We start from the raw sequence: 16,643 nt of genomic DNA on the forward strand, positions 1-16,643 counted from the left end.
GAGGCAGTTTTTTTTACACTGAGTGGTGGGTGCATGGAATGTCCTAGTGGTAGAGGCAGATACATTAGGGACATTTAAGACACTTTTAGTTACATAAAAGTAAAGTGGAGGGCTATGTAGGAGAGAAGGTTAGATTGATCTTAGAGTAGGTGAGAAGGTCTGCACGATGTCGTGGGCCAAGGCCTGTACTATACCGAAATGTTCTCAGTCTCACAATACACACACACACACACATCCCCTCCAGTTCCTCTCTGGGTTTGTTAGTAATTTATCCGATAGGTTCAAAAAGTTCAGAACTTCTAAACAAAGCAGTGAAGCCAGATACATTCTTGGAGCTCCCAGATACTCCTAGAATTCCCAACCCCGGCCAGAAATTTGATCACATGACCCCTCCCATCCCCCTGATTGGTCAACTATATCCAGTCTTTCAATTCTCATGGTCAGCTACTCCCTCCCCTTCACTGGTCATCCACGTCTACTCTCAGTTCCCACCGGAGAGGGAACAGAATCTTTGTTATCTGCTTGGATGGTTCCCAAATGTTAGTCAGAGTCTTTTCTCTCTCAAAGTAAACTTTATTATCAAAGTACATATGCTCAGGAAAGGACTATGAGTGACTCATTTTCATGCTGGCATTAAAAGAGAAATACAATGGAATTTATGAAAAACTATACATAAACACAGAATGTCAAGCAACCAAAATTGTGCAAATAAAATAATACTTGAGTTGTGGAGTCCTTGAAAGTGAGCCTGCAGGTTGTAGAATTGATTTTTGTGGTGAGTGAAGTTATCCACACTGGTTCAGGAGCCTGATGGTTGTAGGGTAATAACTGCTCCTGAACCTGGTGGGATGGGACCTAAGGCTCCTGTAGAAGAGAGCATGGCTTGGATGGTGGGGTCCTTGATGCTGGATGCTTTCTTGTGAAAGTGCTCCTCGTAAATGTGCTCAGTGGTGGGGAGGACTTTACCTTTGATGGACTGGGCTGTATCCATTAGTTTTAGTAGACTTTTCCTGTCCTGAGCATTGGTATTTCCATTGCAGGCCATGAAGCAACCAGTCAGGATACAGCCCAGTCGATCTATTGATTGCCGATCTACAGAAGTTTGTTAAAGTTTTAGGTGACATGCCGAATCTATGCAAAATAATATTGAAAACATGCGTTATAAAGGGTTCTTGAAGGTGAGTCTGTAGGTTGTTGAATCAGTTGTGGTGAGTGAAGTTATCCAGGCTGGTTCAGGAGCCTGATGGTCGTAGGGTAATATTTTCCTGAACCTGATTAGTTAAGGAAAGCATGTCAGAAAGGATTAACACTGATTTGGCCTTTGCTCCATATAGTAGTGTATATACTACTCCCTGTAGTGTATGTGTGAGATCACGACAGGGCAAGGCTGAACCAACTTCAGATGCAGCCGCACTCCCTGGTGATGATGTTGGGGATTGTCTCGTACTTGAAGGTGAAGCCGTTGTCAGATGTCGTCCTCACCCTCAGGGGTTTCAGTGTGCCAGGGACAGAGGTGCAGCACAGACTGAGACCAGGGCTGGAAGCCGGTCTGTTTGAGTTGGTACAGGTCCCATTGCAATAGTAGAAAATGAAGCTCCTTGGGTGGACAATCCAGTTGCCCCACCCCAGCTCCTCGAAAGTGATGTTGATGGCGGAGCGCTGGCAGTCGTCCTGGATTAGCTCTGGCCTCAGCGATCTTTGAACCAGGCTGACGTAGGCCAGTGACCAAGGGACAGACGAGCGCCTCGACCTTCCAGGTCTCGTGGACTTGATGGTGGACAGGATGAAGGGCAGCTTGCTCTGATCTGCAACGCACTGGCAGGTGGGACACCTGATCTGCAGGACGAGCACGCTGTGCATGACGTAGGGGAGGAACGACCCTGAGATGTGGAAAACCACCCAGCTTCCTTTCATCTCCACCCTGCCGGGCACTCTGACAAAGCTGTCCTCGATGAGGAAGTAGAGTTCGGCCAAAGGTTGTGCTCTGGCCACTGGGGTGAACAGGCGGATCCCGGTGTAGAACCAGAGCTCAGCAGAGGTCACCAAGTGCCGGTGAGAGTGCATGGATAGCTGGAAGATGTAGCTATGGCCACTGGCAAACCCTTCCAACTTAATATCACACGGGACACCTGTAAGTGGGATATAGAACATTGAGCAGGCATTACAATGTTATGTAGAATTTGTATAATTTTTATTTATTTAAAGGACAGAACAAGCCCTCCAGACCCACCAAGCCCTGCCACCTGGCAACCCACCTATTTAACCCTAGCAAGACAATTTACAATGGCCAACTAACCTACTGACCGGTACTTGAGGACCTGAGTTACAGGGAAAGGTTAAATAAATAAGGACATTATTCCCCAGAGTGTAGAGAATGAGGGGAGATTTGATAGAGCTATACAAAATTATGAGGGGTATAAATAGGGTAAATACAATCAGGCTTTTTCCACTGAGGTTGCATGAGACTAGAACTAGTGGTCATAGGTTAAGGGTGAAAGGTGAAATATTGAAGAGGAACCTCTTCACTCAGAAGGTGATGAGAGTGTGGAACGAGCTGCCACTGGAAGTGGGGGATGCGGGTTCAATTGCAACATTCAAGAGTTTGGATAAGTACATTGGTGGGTGAGGTATGGAGGGATATGGTCCAGGTGTGAGTTGATGGACTAGATGGGCTGAAGGGCATGATTCCCTGCTGTAGTGCTTTATGACCCTATGAACTGTGCAGCACAGCAACAGGCCACTCAACTCACGATGTGCAAAACTAATTAAACTAGTACTTAACTAAATAAACTAATCCCTCCTGCCTACACAATCCCGCCATTCTTTACACATTTATGTTCCTATCTAGACACAAAGGTGTTCACACACAAAATGCTGGAGGAACTTAGCAGGTTAGATAGCATCTATGGAGGGGAACAAACAGTCAGACCTTTCCTCAGGACTGGAAAGGAAGGGTGAAGAAACCAGAAGAAGATTGAGGGGGAGGGGATGAGTACAATCTGGCAGGTGATTGGTGAAGCCAGGTTGGGAGGAGTGATGAAGTAAGAAGCTGGGAGATGATAGGCTGAAAAGGCAAAGGGCTGCAGAAAAAGGAATCTGATAGAAGAGAGTGGAGCATGGGAGAAAGGGAAGGAGGAGGAGAAAAGTGGTGATAGGCAGGTGAGGAGATGGGGATTGGAAAAAGAGAGGCAGGAGGGGGGGGGGAATTATTGGAAGTGAGAGAAATCGATGTTCATGCCATCAGTTTGGAGGCTACCCAGACAGAATATGAGGTTTTGCCCCACCAGTTATGATGGTATCGTGTTTGCTGACCATGAAGTTCTAAATTCAAGCAAAGATCTTGTGCCCTATCCACTATAGATGGCTATAGGTATCATCATTAAAGGGAGGTTATACAATAACTACCTACTCTTCAAAGATTAGTTCACCTTCCTGTTTCTTTTCCATGACAAGTTTTGCTGCTAATACCTTATTTGAATGGTGGACACCTCCCACCCCCACCAAGGAAGAGATACTTCCAGCTATCAAAGTAGTCTAAATACAGTTAATTTTTTTTTAGTGATACATGTTTAAATCTGACAAAATTTTTAAAACACACAAAAAATTTCCAAATTACAAATGATTTCTAAAACACAAAGGATTTGCAAAACGCAGGTACAATTCTGATAAGCTAAAAATAACAGATCAGCTATTTGATGTGCTAAGTGATAGTATCAATCTGGTCTGCAAGCTTCCTTGCACTAAATAACTTACCATCATTGTCTAGTTTGAAACAAACACAATTAAATAACCCTATTGTCTTACATTTCAACTCTTGAGAAATCAGCCTCTCAAGTCTGTGTTCTACAGACTGCACTGCTGTGTTTTTAACTTCAGACTGATTACTGCTTGCTATTTACTTTAAGAACTGGAGACTGGCTCCCATTTATGACAAGATGCTAAACAAAGGATATTGGTTAGAAGTTTATTTTATTCAAAATCAACTCTTGGATCTCTAGAAACTGACAGCTACTTTGTTTAGAAAACGGAGTTCGGCAAAAACAATTCCCTGGATCAGGACAGCGTTCCATCACATAACTTCAGAGTGGCCTCTTTTTTTATAGTAGAGGAGGCCATGTTGTCGGAATGCAAAGGGAAATAGATATGTCTATCTAAGAGCATATTAAATGCCTCTATCACACTTCCTTCTAACATAGAAAGCATTCAGTTTGGGTGTATTGTGATGTGATATGGCAATTGCTTTGCATGAGACCAGAAGCAACTACAGGGAGGTGTGGACACAACTCAACACTTCACGGAAATCAGTCACCGCCTTGATAACATAATCAATGATCCCCCCACCCCAGGCATTCTCTCTTCCCTCCCCCATCAGGCAGAAGATACAAAAGATTGAAAGTACATGCCACTAGGCTCAAGGACACCTTCTATCCCACTGTTATCAGACTCTTGGACGAACCTCTTGTACGACAAAATGGACTCTTGGTCTCACAATGACCTTGCACTTTACTGTTTACCTGCTCTACAGTTTTTCAGGAGCTTTCACACTTTATTGTGCATTGTTACTGTTTTACCTTCCTCTGCCTCAATGCATTGAGTAATGATTTGATCTGTAGAAGCAGAAGGGGAAGTCAAGCTTTTCAGTGCATCTTGGTACGCGTGTTAATAATAAACCACGCAGTCCAGCCACCCACAGCTCACTATCCTTGTCCTGCACATCACCAATACGAGCAAATCTGCAGATGCTGGAAAACCAAGCAACACACACAAAATGCTGGAGGAACTCTGTGGAAAAGAGGATAGTCAACGTTTCAGGCCGAAACTTCGGCCGAAAATAGTCAACGTTTCAGGCCGAAACTTCGGCCGAAAATAGTCAACGTTTCAGGCCGAAACTTCGGCCGAAAATAGTCAACGTTTCAGGCCGAAACTTCGGCAGGACTCGATGCAACTGTACTTTTTTTCCATTGATGCTGCCCGGCCTGCTGAGCTCTTCCAGAACTTTGTGTGTGTTGCCTGCACATCACCTTTAGATTACTCACCTTAAATTCATGCCCTCTGGTATTGGACATTTTGACCCTAGGAGAAAGATTCTTGCTGTCTACTCTATCTCTCATACATGTCTCATAACCTTAAACCTCTATCAGGTCTCCAATTAGGCTCTGCCTCTCAGGTGAAATTGGAATTGGTTTATTTTTGTCCCATTAACCGAGGTGCAGTGAGGTTGTTTGTCTTGAATACTGTTCATACAGTTTAATACATTAAACAACCTCTCCTTATGCTCTCCAATCCGGGCAGCATCCTGCTAAACCTCTTCTGCACCCTCTCAGAATCAGAACCTCAATGAGAATTAGTTTTATTATCACTGACATGTGCTTTTCTACAAACTACTGGTTCATCTTTGAATGTCCTAGATAAAGTGGACAAGGAGACAGTATTTCCTATAGTGGGGGAAATCAAGGACCAGACGGCACAGCCTCAGAATACTAGGACATAGTTTTAGAACAGAAATGAGGGGGAATTTCTTTATCCAGAGGATGGTGAATTTGTGAAATTTATTACCACAGTCAGCTGTGAAGGCCAAGTCACTGGGTATATTTAAAGCAGAGTTTGATAGGTTCTTGATTAGTAAGGGTGTTGAATGTTACAGGGAGAAGGCAGGAAAATAGGGTTGAGAGAAAAAATAAATCAGCCATGATTGGATGGTGAAGCCAATTCAATGGTCCAAATAGCCTAATTCTGCTCTTATGTCTTACGTTCTTATGGTTTCTGGAATCTCTCATTACAGCTCATGCCCCCAATCCAGGCAGCATCCTGGTGAATCTCTTCTGCACCCTCTCCAAAGCCTCCTCATCCGTCAAGTAATGGGGTGACTGGTACTGGATGATATACTCCTGATGTGATCTAATTGAAAAGGGAGTCTGAGACACTGCTGGTTCATATATACAGGTTTCATGAGTCCCTAGAGAACTGTCAATGTCTAAAAACATTAACTGTTTCTCCCTCCACAGATGCTGCCTGATGTGTTGAGTGTTTCCAACATTTTGTGTTTTTATCTCAGTATACGTTTCATGGGCTGGAGGCAGTGTATGATACAGCAACAGGAACGTATTGGGTCGGGCAGCATCTGTGGAAAGAAATGGACAGTTGACGTTTCATCTGATTTGGCACCTTGGTTGGCAAATTAGTTTACTATTGTCACATGTACTGGGTCAAGATGGCACCTGGCAGGTCCTCTTGTATGATAAGATGGACTCTTGGCCTCAAGATCTACCTCGTTATGATCTTGCACCCTCATTCTCTTATCTGCACTGCATAGTGTTTCGATCTGTTGCACTTTATTTTGCATTGGTAATGTTTTATCTTATTCCAGCTCAATGCACTGTGTAATGATTTGATCTGAATAAGCAGAGTACAAGAGAAGCTTTTCACTGTGCCTCAAACACACACACAATGCTAGAGGAACTCAGCAGCTTTGGCAGCATCTATGGAGAGGAATACACGGTGTATATAATTCAAGAAACCGCCCAACACGAACATTCTCTCTTCTTCCCTCTCCCATCAGCCAGAAGAAATAAAAACTGGAAAGCACGTACCTTCAGGCTCAAGGACAAATTATTACCCGGCTGTTACCAGACTCTTGAAAGAACCTCTTGTCTTCACAACCTACCTCGTTATGACCATGCACATCATTGTCTACCTGCACTGCACGCTCTCTGTAGCTGTAACCCTTTATTCTGCATTGTCATTGTTTTACCTCAACGTGTCGTGCACTGATCTGATCTGATGAACAGTATGCAAGACCAGCTTTTCACTGTATTCTGGCACATGAGACAATAATAAACAAATACCAGTAAAGGAATTTGAAGACTCTCAATAATTTGCAAACAGATTCTCTCCAACATCCGATTGCTGAACGGACAACTGTCGAGTTAGTCCTTTCTTTACACTATTCATTTTTGTGTGTTTTATATTAATTTTCAGTCTTTGCACTGTTCTGTTGTTTCAAAACAAAACATTTCATGTCTTCTAAATCAGCGATAAGCTCTGATTTGGATTCTGGTGTAGTCTCACTAATAATTGCAACATGATGCCTCAACTCCTGTAACCCCTGTCCTCAATGTTGAAGGCAAGTGTGCCAAATGCTTTCTTCACTACCTTGTCTCCCTGTGTCTTTGACATAATATTTTCAACCTTCACCCTCATTCTCTTGCCCTTGACCTATTTATTATTGGGGACTCTGAAATGCCCTGAGCTGTGATAACTGCTATTCTATATACAAGATTTTAAAATTTCTATAAGGAGTCTATCGTTTATCCTCTGATAGAGAATAACGGTGAGATAGAAGCTGTCCTTGAATCTGGCGGCATGAATTTTCAAGCTTTTGTCAAGTTTTTTAGATTGGACATGAAAGGGTTAACATATGAGGAATGTTTGATGGCTCTGGGACTGTACTGGCTGGAATTTAGAAGAATGACAGGGGAATCTCATTGAAACCTATTGAATATTGAAAGGACAAGCTAGAGTGCACATGGAAAGGATGTCTCCTAAAGTGGTGAAGTCTAGGACCAGAGGGCACAGCCTCAGAATAGAAGGACGTCCTTTTAGAACAGAGATGAGGAGGAATTTATTTTGCCAGATGATGGTGAATCTGTGGAATTTATTGTCACAGATGGCTGTGGAGGTAAGTCATTGAGTTTAGGGGGAGAGGGCAATACAGCACAGTACAGGCCATTCAGCCCACAATGTTGCGCTGACCCCTAAACCCTGCCTCTGATAGTGGGGTGCCGTGGGCAATCATAATCGATTGAAAATGAACGTGGGAGCACGGAGGAACATCGGGAAATCTCCAAGAAGACCTTCTTCATTGCTGCTGCTGCTGTGTGGTCCGGGACTCTGCTGGGAAGAACAGGCCCCCAGTCCTCGGGGTCGCGTTGCCAATGGCCATTGGCGGGACCATCTTAATACGCTCGGCAGAGGATGGAGCTCGGAGAAGCTGTGCTGGAGAGGTTGGTCGTCGGCTTGGAGGTTCGACGGACTCGGAGTCCGCTGCGGTCAGGTCGCTTTCGGTGTGTGCTGCATCTGCGAGGCTGGGTTCGACGGAGCTTTCATTGTGTACTGCGTCTGCGAGGCTGGGTTTGATGGAGCTTTTATTGTGTGCTGCGTCTGCGAGGCTGGGTTCGATGGAGCTTTCATTGTGTGCTGTGTCTGCGAGGCTGGGTTCGATGGAGCTTTCATTGTGTGCTGCGTCTGCGAGGCTGAGTCGGGCGGCGCCTTGGAAGTCCATAGCGGGGATATTCCCTTCTGCCGCCAGCGTGGGATGGCGAGTCTGTCGGGACCCTGGGGACTTGTGGAAACTGTGTAGTGATTTCTTTTGAACTTACAGACCTTTAACATCTTTGGACTATTTTTACTGTGCCCATGGTCTTTTTTTTTTTATCAATTATGCTATTGTTTGCACTGTTGTAACTATATGTTGTAACTATGTGGTTTTGTTCAGGTCTTGTAGCTTTAGTTTTTGGTCTTGTTTTGTCTGGTGGCTTTGGAGCTCCTTTCCGGGGAACGCGCTAAGACGGTAGCGCGATATTAATACGCAGCAGTCTCTCCGGACTCTGGATTGGGGATTGCCAAACGTTATGTGGATTTTCTAGTGTAGTCTGTTTTGTCATGTGCTTTTGTGATATCATTCTGGGGAACGTTGTCTCATTTTTTAACTGCATTGCATTCGTGGTTTCTAAATGACAATAAACTGAATCTGAATCTGATATAACCCTCCACCTTAAATTCCTCTTTATTTCAAGTTAATTTTAGGGAGAGCTCCCTGGTTGATGGATTGTGCCTCTGCATCTTTTAAAACACTCAAAAAGGATAATGGAATTTTTAGCTCAATAAAAAAAGCAATCTCAGGAACTCAGAAGGTTGAGCAGCATCTGTGGGTGGGGTGGGGGAAGGAATTGTTGATATTTGAATTTTGATCCAACTCCTGGTGCAGGGGCTTGAAACAAAACAATTCTTTTTCCCGCCACAGATGCTGCTTGATCTGCAGAGTTCCTCCAGCCAATTGTTCGTTGCCCAGGTTCCAGCATCTGCAGTCGCTTGCTTGCGTCTCTTGTTTCATAGATTATCCAGTACCACAGTCCCTCTGTTCTCCACTGGGTGTCAGTCTAGACCCAGTGCTTGTCTCTGGTGAGGTGTACAAGATGATGAGAGATGATAGGAGTGAACAGGCAGAGGTGTTTTCCCTGGGCAGAAACGGCTAATATAAAGGGGCATATTTTTAAGGTGTTTAGAGGGGTGTGTTAGAGGTAGGGTTTTTGAACAGAGGGATGAGTGTATGGAACACGTTGCTGGGGTAATGGTAGAGGCAGATACATCTGTTTGGCACATTTGCCTTCATCAGTTGGGCTGCTGAGTAAGTAAGTCATCCTGCAGCTGTGTAAAACTTACCGTAAGTCAGATTGCACTTGGAGTAATGTCTGGTCACCCCATTACAGGAAGGATGTGGAAACAGTGGAGAGGATGCAGAAGAGGCTTACCAGGATACAGTCTGGATTAGAGGGTACGAGCTATAAGGAAAGGATGGACAAACTCGTAATATTCTCCCTAGAGCTGAGGGGAGGGGAGACCTGACTGAGTACCTCCACTACCATCTCCAGCAAGTGGGTTCCACGCACCCACCACTCTCTGTATGAGAAACCTATCTTTGGCATTCCCCCACCAAATGCTGGAGGAACTCAGAAGGCCAGGCAGCATCAATGGAGGCGAACAGACAGTCGTCATTTCGGGTCAAGACAAAGGTCGCATTTTGTGTATGTTGCTTTGGATTTCCAGCATCTTCGGAATCCCTGACTGTCCATTTGAACTTTAACGCTTAATATCTTGTACACCTCTATCAAGTCGCCTTTCATCCTCCTTTGCTCCAAAGAGAAAAGCCCTATTTATCGTGCCGCCCAATCCAGGCAGCATCCTCATAAATCTCCTCTGCATCCTCTCTAAAGCTTCCACATCCTTCCTATAATGAGGTGACCAAATATGAAAACAATACTTCAAGTGGGGTCTAACCAAAGTTTTAAAACTGCATTACCTTGCAGTTCTTGATCTCAATCACCAATTAATGAAGGCCAACACACAATATACCTTCTTAACCAACCAATCAAGTTGTGTGGCAACTTTCAAGTGTCTATGGATGTGGACCCTAAAAACCCTCTGTTCCTCTACACTGACAAGAATCCTGCCATTACCCCTGCACTCCTCCTGCAGGTTTGACCTTCCAAAGTGAATCACTTCATACTTCTCTGGGTTGAACTTCATCTGTCATTTCTCAGCCCAGCTCTGCATTCTGTCAATATCCCATTGCAACCTATGACAACCCTCCACATTATTCACAATAAATACTGGTGCCCTTATTTTGAAGATCAGAGCACATCCTGCCCCCACCTCTTGATTCTGAATTGTTGATTGATGGGAAGAAGCTGTTTCTGAATCATTGTGATCAACAAATTAGTAACAGCTTCTAAGTTCAAAGTTCAAAATAAATTTATTATAAAAATACTACACATCACCATATACAACCCTGAGATTCATTTATTTACATAGTATTTACAAGAAACACAATAGAATCACTGAAAGACTATAACCCAACAGAATGGACAAACAACCAATGTGTAAATACAAAAGAAAAAAAAAAAATATCAAAAATGTGAGATAAAGTATACATGTAAGTGAAGCCATAGGTTGTGGGAACAGTTCATTGATGGGGCAAGTGAATCGCGTGAAATTTCCCCTTTGGTTCCAGAGGCTGAAGGGTGATGAGTAACAACTGTTCCTGAAGCTGATGATGTGGGTCCTGAGGCTCCTGCACCCTTTCCCCGATGGCAGCAGCAACAAGAGAGCGTGACTTGGATAGTGGAGGTCCCTGATATTGGATGACAGCGTTTTGTGTAGATGTTCTCACTGGTGGGAAGGGCTTTACCTGAGATGGCCTGGGCTGTATCCACTACTTTTGTAGGATTTTCTGTACAAGGGCATTGGTGTTTCCATACCAGGCTGTGATGCAGCCAATCAATGTACTCTCCGACACATATCTATAGAAGTTTGTCAAAGTTTTAGATGTCATGCCAAATCTCCACAAACTCCGAAGGAGGTAGAGGTGCTGCCATGCTTTCTTCTTAATAAGACCATAAGACCTAGGAATAGAATTAGGCCCATCGAGTCTGCTCAGCCATTTCATCATGGCTGATTCTCCTGCCTTCTCCCATTACCGTTCACGCCCTGACTAATCAAGAACCTATCAACCTCCACCCAGTGACCTGGCCTCCACAGCCACGTGTGGCAAAGAATTCCACAGATTACACAGTCCTGAGGCACCTGTATCTTCTACCTGATGGCAGCATCAAGAAAAGAGCATGGCCTGGGTGGTGAGGATCTTTGATAATGACAACGTTTCATGTAGATGTGCTCAATGGTTTGGAGGGTTTTACCTGTGATGTACTGGGCCGAATCCACAACCTTTTGTAGGATTTTCCATGCAAGGGCTTTGGTGTTCCCATACCAGGCCATAAAGCAGCCAGCCAGCCAGCCAGTCAGCCAGCCAGCCAGTCAGCCAGCCAGCCAGCCAGCCAGCCAGCCAGCCAGCCAGCGCACTTTCCACCACACATCTATAGAAGTTTGCCAAGGTTTTTGATGACATGTCAAACTTCCGTAGACTCCTGAGGAAGTAGAGGTGCTGTCGTGCTTTCTTCACAATGATATTTATCTGATGGGTCCAGGACAGATCTTCTGAGATAGTGACCGCCAGGAATTTAAACTTACTGACCCTCTCCACCTCTGATCCTTCGATGAGTACTGACTCATGGACCTCTGGTTTCCCTCTCCTGAAGTCCACAATCAGTTCCTTGGTCTCATTGACATTAAGTGAGAGGTTGTTGTTATTACACCACTCAGCCAAATTTTCATTCTGCCTCCTGTATGCTGATTCATCACCTCCGTTGATACAGCCCACAACTGTGGTGTCATCAGCGAACTTGTATATGGTGTTGGAGCCGGACTGAGCCACACGTTCAGAGGTATAAAGCGAGTAGAGCAGGGGGCTAATTACACATTCCTGTGGTGTATCTGTGTATCTGTGAACTGACTGGGGTCTACAAGTGAGGAAATCCAGGATCCAGTCGTACAAGGGGTACTGAGGCCCAGGTCTTGGAGTTTACTGATTAGTTTTGAGGGGATGATGGTATTAAACGCTGAGCTGTAATTGATAAAAGGCTTCCTGATGTGTGCACCTCTGCTGCACAGACATTCTAGGCTTGTGTGAAGAGCCAACAAGACAGCATCTGCTGTACCCCTCTCGCTTCGGTAGGTGAATTGGAGCGGATCCAAGTCACCACCCAGACAGGAGCTGAAATGTTTCAACACCAGCTTCTCAAAACACTTCATCACTGTGGATGTAAGTCCCACTGTAAGGCTCAACCGCAAGCTGCTCCAAAAAGCCATCTTGGAGGCATTCCACAAATTCCCTCTCTCTTGGAATCCAGTGATTTTTTTGATTTTCCCAATTTATCTGCCTATTGGAATCCCTCATGACTAAAGTAACAGTGTCATGTTGTATATGCTTTCTCTATCCCCCACTGTAATTTGTACACCACATCCTGGCTACTATTCAGAGGCCTGTAAGTAAATCCCATCAGGGTCTTCTTACCCTTGCAATTTCTTAACTCTACCCACAAGGAGCTTACATCTTCTGATCCCATATCACCTCTTTCTAAAGATTTGATTTCATTTTTTACCTGCAGAGCCACCCCACCCCCTCTGCCTTCCTGCTGTTCTTTCAACAGAGTGTGTATCCTTGGATATTCTCCCAACTACAATCATCTTTCAGCCATGACTCAGTGATAGCCACAACGCCATACCCACCCGTCTCTAACCGCAGTATAAGATCATCTACCTTATTCTGTATGCTGCGTGCACTCCAGTATAACACCTTCAGTCCTGAATCCACCACCCTTTTCAACTTTGTCCTCTTTTTACACTGCAACCCATCCCACTGACTGCCAATTTCCTTATCATCTGTCTGCCCTTCCTGACAGTCTCACTACACACTGCCTCTGCTTGTAAACCAACATCTCCACCCTCAGCCCTGTCACTCCGATTTCCATCCCTCTGCCAAATTAGTCTGAACCCTCCCGAGCAGCTCTGGCAAACCTGTCTGCAAGGATACTGGTCCTCTTTGGGTTCAGGTGTAGCTCGTCCTATCAGACCTTCCCTAGAAGAGATCCGGGAGGCTGGAGCTCGCCCAGAATTCCCACATCTCACACAAAGAACGAAACACAGCCCTATGGAGCCATTATTACTGCCCAATCTTATTTTTATTTGACCTTGCTAATGAATCACGTGGCCAAGTGGTTAAGGCTTTGGGCTGGTGATCTGAAGGTTGTCAGTTCGAGCCTCAGTGTGGGTGTTCACACACTGCTCCTGCACGTTTGTAGCCCAGTGACGGTGGTTGGTGAAGTACGGACAAGACAAGAATCCTGAACTCTGATTGGCTGCTGTTCAAGCTCTGAAAAAATGGCTATGAAGCACTGATTTGTAAAAGAGACACTTTTACTTTTCACCTCTGAACTCCAGTTGACTGCTGTTCAAGCTCTTATGTGCTTAACCCAGGGCAGATCTTCTAAAATGATAATACTGAGGAATTTCAAGTTGCTGATCCTCTGCACCTTTGATCCCCAGGTGAGGATTGGCTCTGGTTTTCTTCCTCCTGAAGTCAGTAATCATCTCCTTGGTCTTGTTCACATTGAGTGAGAGGTTGTTGTTGTGGCACCACTCAGCTAGATTTTCAGTCTCCCCCTATACGCTGATTCATCACCACCTTAGATTCAACCAACAACAGTGGTGTCATCAGCAAACTTAAATATGGCACTGGAGCTGAGCTTGGCCTCACAGTCATAAGCAGAGCAGCTGGCTAAGCACACGGCCTTGTGGTGCACCCGAGATTGTGCAGATGATGTTGCCAATCCAAACTGACTGGAGTCTGCAAGTGAGGAAATCCAGGATCCAATTGCAAGCTGGTATGGAGGCCAAGGTCTTGAGGCTTATTGATTAGTTTTGAGGGGATGATGGTGTTGAAGCTATACTGAGCTGTAGTGGATGGAGAGCATCCTGATGCAGGCATCTTCACTGTCCAGATGTTCCAGAGTTGAGTGAAGAAGCAATTAAATAACATCTGCTGTGGAGCTGTTGTGCCGGCAGGCAAATTGGAGCTGATCCAAGTCACTCCTCAGGCAGGAGTTCATGTGTTTCATCACCAACCTCTCAAAGCATTTCATCACAGTGGATGTAAGTGCTACTGGATGATAGTCAGTGAGGCAGGGTGTCATGTTCTTCTTAGGCACCAGTATAATTGAAAAGTGCTGGAAGCAGATTTCTGAATGGCCCATGAACACTATCTCACTAGTCCTCTTTCACACTGTCATTGTACATTTTATTTATTTATTTAGAGGTACAGAGCAGAACAGGCCCTTCGGCCCATCGAGTTGTGCTACTCAGCAACCCACCTGCTTAACCCTAGTCTAATAACAGGACAATTTACAATGACTAATTAATCTCCTAACCGGTTTGTCTTTGGATTCTGGAGGAAACATACATTAAGTATATAAAAGATATATATATAACACACACAATTCTACCGCCAGGACTTAAGAACTTTTTAAAAGCTATTATTAATGCTTTTTGAGACAGTGATTTAGATGCATATCATATTTTTTACTGAGTTAAGTATTGTATGTAATTAGTTTTGCTACAACAAGTGTATGGGACATTGGAAAAAAGTTGAATTTCCCCATGGGGATGAATAAAGTATCTATCTATCTATCTATCACACACACACACACACACACACACACACACACACACACACACACACACACACACACACACACACACACACACACACACACACACACACACACACACACATATAGAGAGAGAGAGAGAGAGAAATAAAACATATAACTATGGAGGTTATAGCAATTAACCCCAATAAACCAATCTACTAATTTATTAATTTGTAAATATATTGCAGGATCTGAGATACGTTTCAATTAGTAATAATTAAAGCTTACTTGTAATAGGGAATGAAATGACCTCCGATGTGTCGTCATCCTTGTTGGGCTTTTGGTGGGTAGCCCATTGGTTTAGGTGTTGTTCCAGCCTAAGGCTGAAGGGTTTTGGTGTATCAGGTCTGGTTTGGTTACAGGTCCGTGGTGCTTCGGCTAAGCCCAGGCTCTGAAGAATTTTGTCCCGCACCTTTGCAAGAATTGCGTCCTCACTAGGGCTTTGCGTGGAGCAGCTGCCTCCCAGCCCTGGAACCTGGAGCAGGAGGAGCAGGAGCAGAACCAGGGGTAGAGGGGCAGCAGGAAGCCTTGACACATAGAGTGGTGAATACATTGGGGTAGAGAGTGAGAGTGTGGGATGCCAAGAGATAAAGAGAAAGGATGATAGGTATACAGAGAGATGGAGGGAAAGAGGCAGTCAGGAGGCAATAAGGTGGTATTAGCAATTGAGGGATTTAGTGCAAGATATTTACAGCGAGGGTACAGCCCAAGAGAAAGAGAGTACAGAGACAATAATTGAGAGAGAAGGGAAGGAAAAAAAGGTAGTCGGCAGGTCAGGAAATGAGACAGAGATTGAGAGGAGGAGATGGTCTGGAATTGGGAGAGAGAGAGAGAGATGAGAAAGTGGAAATAGAATAAGACCAGAGAGAGAGAGAGAGAGAGAGAGAGAGAGAGAGAGAGAGAGAATGGGAATCAGAGAGGGGGTTGAGACTGGAAGAGGGGAAAGTGATACTGGGAGAGAGTGAGGATCAGAGAGGGAGAGAGACAGGAAAGGGGAGAAAAGGGGTGAGACAGCAAACAGAATGCAGATACAGAGGGAGTGGGATTGGAGATGTTGGGGAGATAGAGGGAGTATCCAGTGGGATACAGGGACAAGACTGGGGAGAGACTGGAGATGAGAGAGGGAGTGAGACTAGAGAGGTTGGAGAGAGTGAGGAATGGGAAATGGAGGACAGAGAGAGGAGGGCATGCAACTGGACAGAGAGCGGGGATCAGAGAGGGAGTTAGTCAAGAGGTAGGGGAGATAGAGGCAGTGAGACTGGGAGAGGGAACAGGAAATGAGACTGCAGAGAGAGAGAGTAGGGATCAGAGAGAGGGTGAGTTCAGGAGTGAGTGAGAGTGGGAAACAAAGGGGAGAGACTGGGGAGAGAACAAGAAGCAGGCAATTCTGAACAGTGAGGGAGTGGCAGAGAGACGGGTGTTGGGGAGAGAGGGAGGAGGTTGCCACGAGAAAGAGGGTAAACAGAGACACCGGGACTGCAGGAGAGAAGAGAAGGCACAGCGGTTCCGAAGGAGAAATACGAACAAGCAGCAGAGGAGTTGAATGTACAACCAGAGCAGAGACACACAGAGGCCCTGTTACACAGAGAAATCCGAGGGAGCAGGGTTGAGAGGAGAAACAGACAGCATTAGAAGTATCCTCAGGTTTTGACCTCAGGATTCCTTGAGCCCCATAGACATGTCCTCAGTCACTGCAGACCTCACAGTTCCTTCACCTTTCTCGCTGACTCTCGTCTCTCCCTGATCCTTGCGCCAAGAGCA

At 45.0% G+C, this 16,643-nt stretch overlaps 1 protein-coding gene across 1 annotated transcript; it reads right to left on the reverse strand.

Moving 5' to 3' along the window:
* Window positions 1-604: 604 nt before the first annotated feature.
* inha (inhibin subunit alpha) lies at window positions 605-15,644 on the reverse strand. The gene is made up of 2 exons (XM_073044613.1): window positions 15,111-15,644; window positions 605-2,129 (listed from the first exon to the last, which is right to left on the reverse strand). The coding sequence occupies exons 1-2, from the start codon at window positions 15,433-15,435 to the stop codon at window positions 1,399-1,401; spliced, it is 1,056 nt and encodes a 351-aa protein (XP_072900714.1). The 5' UTR covers window positions 15,436-15,644; the 3' UTR covers window positions 605-1,398.
* Window positions 15,645-16,643: the final 999 nt, after the last annotated feature.

The sequence above is a fragment of the Hemitrygon akajei genome, chromosome 5 (assembly GCF_048418815.1).
Source record: "Hemitrygon akajei chromosome 5, sHemAka1.3, whole genome shotgun sequence".
Taxonomy (NCBI): Eukaryota; Metazoa; Chordata; class Chondrichthyes; order Myliobatiformes; family Dasyatidae; genus Hemitrygon; species Hemitrygon akajei.